Source organism: Helobdella robusta (genome assembly GCF_000326865.2).
Source record: "Helobdella robusta unplaced genomic scaffold HELROscaffold_6, whole genome shotgun sequence".
NCBI lineage: Eukaryota > Metazoa > Annelida > Clitellata > Rhynchobdellida > Glossiphoniidae > Helobdella > Helobdella robusta.
The window spans coordinates 2696835-2700006 of NW_008705330.1; the positions used below are offsets into that span (position 1 = coordinate 2696835).

The 3172-nt window shown below is 36.3% G+C and overlaps 1 protein-coding gene across 1 annotated transcript; it reads right to left on the minus strand.

Moving 5' to 3' along the window:
* Window positions 1–649: 649 nt before the first annotated feature.
* On the minus strand, window positions 650–799 carry HELRODRAFT_68818 (hypothetical protein; the record flags this gene model as incomplete). The annotated part of the gene is made up of 1 exon (XM_009028962.1): window positions 650–799. A coding segment is annotated over one exon (150 nt), but the record flags the coding sequence as incomplete, so codon positions are not given.
* Window positions 800–3172: the final 2373 nt, after the last annotated feature.

Genomic DNA, 3172 nt, shown 5'->3' on the forward strand with positions numbered 1-3172 from the left:
AATCCAACGCGCTAACCAGAACTTCATAGTTGAAGTGGTTCTCCGCCGGAATCGTCTGAAGAACCTCTGCTGCTGAACCTCGCAGGGCCAGTATCAGTGCTGTTGCTCGTTCTTTTCCGTTCCAACAGTTACTAGTTGCCGCTGCTTCGAACTGGGTTTTATAAACGTTCCAGGACATCTCTCCGTCAAATGCTGGTACCTTCAAAGTTCTTCCAGATGCGTGATCTAACGGCATGGCCATTTTTTTGGATTGCTCCAATTCTCGCTTCAATTTGTCTATCTTGTGATCTACCTCAACGGTCTGACGATCAAGTTTCTGTTCGATCATTTCTATTCTTGTTGACTGTTCTTCAATCTGTTCTGCCACTTCCAATTTTACGTGTTTTAGCTGGTCCTTGATCTGTTTTAACTCCTCTGTCTGTCGTTCGGACTGTTCCTTGATCTGTTGTTTTAACTCTTCTGTCTGTCGTTCGGACTGTCGTTCGGACTGTTCTTTGATCTGTTTTAACTCCTCTGTCTGTCGTTCGGACTGTCGTTCAGACTGTTCTTTGATCTGTTTTATTTCAGTTGACATACTAAGCAGAAGTTCCATCATTTTAGCGGTTGTAAACGTGCCTGTGCTAATTTCATTGTCTTCGTCAGCACCATCAAACTTGAATTCGTCTGGGTTCTTACGTTCGTCAATGAGAGCTTCTCTCAGACGTGCTACTAGTACTTCTTTGTTGCCACTTGTGACAAGGCTTCGTTTCTGTAGTTCTTCTCGTAGCTGAACTACGTTCAAATCACACAGTTTTGACATCGTGTTCTTTTTCTACGAGTAGTAATTCGCTGGTCGAAGATCCCACTTCTGACACCAATGTTATAATACTCGCTGTCGTAACCGGTTTACGATGCGACGGGTTCAAATCTTCGATTGAATAAAATACTCCAAACAGCTATTAAACTTTATTTACAGAAGAAATCAACTATTATTAGTTATTAAACTTTATTTACAGAAGAAATCAACTATTATTAGTTATTAAACTTTATTTACAGAAGAAATCAACTAATCGTTTATTTCCAGTAAATTCGCACTAACGCAACAATTAACTTTTAAATCTTTCAAAATCTATCGCTATGACAACGTCAACAAACAATTCAAATATCGCTTTAAATAATTCACCGAATCGCTATTCACAAAATCACGAATTTCACTAATCACGAATATCACTAATCACGAATATCACTAATCACGAATATCCCAATTACGAATATCACCAATCACGAATATCACCAATCACGAATATCACCAATCACAAATATCTTGCGACGTGCGCTTATATACTCTTCGCAAGCGTCGTTTCTAGATTCTTCCCGATGGTCCGATTCCAGCATACTCTAGAACGTTCCAGTCACTAGAACATTCTAGAATACGCTAGAATCTAGTGCGTTCGGTAGCACGGTTATAACAATATCATCAAACAATTTCAAAAACATCAACTAAAACAACAACAAAAAACATCAATACCATCAACAACATAAAACATCAATAACAACGTCAACAACTACATCAACAATCACACTCCACTGTTGCTGTGATGTTTTAAAAATGTTTTTCTAGGGACAATGATGATGATGATGATTTCGCTGTTGTTATTGATGATGATGATGATGGTGGTGGTGATGATGATGGTAATGATAATGATGATGATAGTGATAAATAGCAGATTAACTATGATGATGTGGCAGATATTAATTAATAATTAATTATAATTATTATTGTTACTAACTATTATTATTTATTCACATAATTGATGTTTTGAAATAATGATAATGATGATGGGATGCAATGATGGTGATGATGATGGGATGCAATGATGGTGATGATGATGGGATGCAATGATGATGATGATGATGGGATGCAATGATGGTGATGATGATGGGATGCAATGATGGTGATGATGATGGTTGAAGCCATTAAGTTTAAAATGAGCAGAAAAAGGTTCATTATCGCTCTTTCAATAGGAAGCATGCGGGGATTAAATATACCTATTTTCATTCATTCACTCGTTTTTTGTTCATTTATCATATTTTCATTTGTTCATTCCAAATTCTTTTTATTCATTTGTTTATTTATTTGTTCATTCATTTGTTCATTTGCCTGCTCACTCAGTTGTTCATATATTATGCTATTATTTATTTATTCATTCTTTCGTTCATTTATCGTACTTTCCTTCATCCGGTCGGATTCATCCTCACACTCATTCATTCGTTCCTTCACTCGTTTATTTATTATATTTATATTTTTTAGCCTCCCTTTGTTTTTTTTAATACTTTGGTTTGTTCATTTGTTGTCATTTCCCTGGCAACACCAGCACATTAGCTCAGGCGGCAAGAGAGTCATGTTTCATGATGTTGTTACTGCTGCTGACCTGGTTCGAATGCCGTCTCAGCCCAATTCAACAACCTCTGTCATAACCCTTATTCGTATATTGCAGTGTTTGCCCAGATACGTGACGAAAGTGCGTGCGTGCTTAAGCTTCGTTGCACGACAACTTTGTTGAAACCTAAGAAGAGAGAATAAAAAAGGTTTGCATTTGTCGAAACTGCTGAATGAAAAATATAAATTCAGTTGTTCACCTGTTCATTTGTTTGTTTGTTTGGTTCGTTAGCGTGTTTATTTGTTTTTCGGGGTTTTATGATCAAATTTTTGTTGTTTTGATTTTTCACTGATCTTGTTATTTGTTCACACACTGAACGTTTGTTCATGTTCATACTTCATTGTCCCTGGAGGTTCGCACGTTCACCAACTCGCTTGATTGATTATTTGAGTACTTGTTCGTCTGTCCATACATTCATTCATTTTCTGTTTGACTGCTTGTTTCTTTGTTTTTATTTTTCGTTTGTTTGTTCATTCATTTGTTTTTTTCTGTTTGCTTGTTTATCGATATATCCATATTTTAACCATCCACCCATTGATGCATTCATCCATCTATCAATGCTTTCATCCGTGGATTCATCCATCCATCCCTTCATTTACACATGTATATTTCTATTGAACTTACCATAAAACTTGCAGTTAAGTTCAGCTTTTAAGTCAAGATGTTGGTGGGAAGGAACTTTTCTTCCAATAGTGGCGTAAGAGTAATAACCAAGTTGCAAAAAAAGTTTATTGATACAGTGATGAGAATGA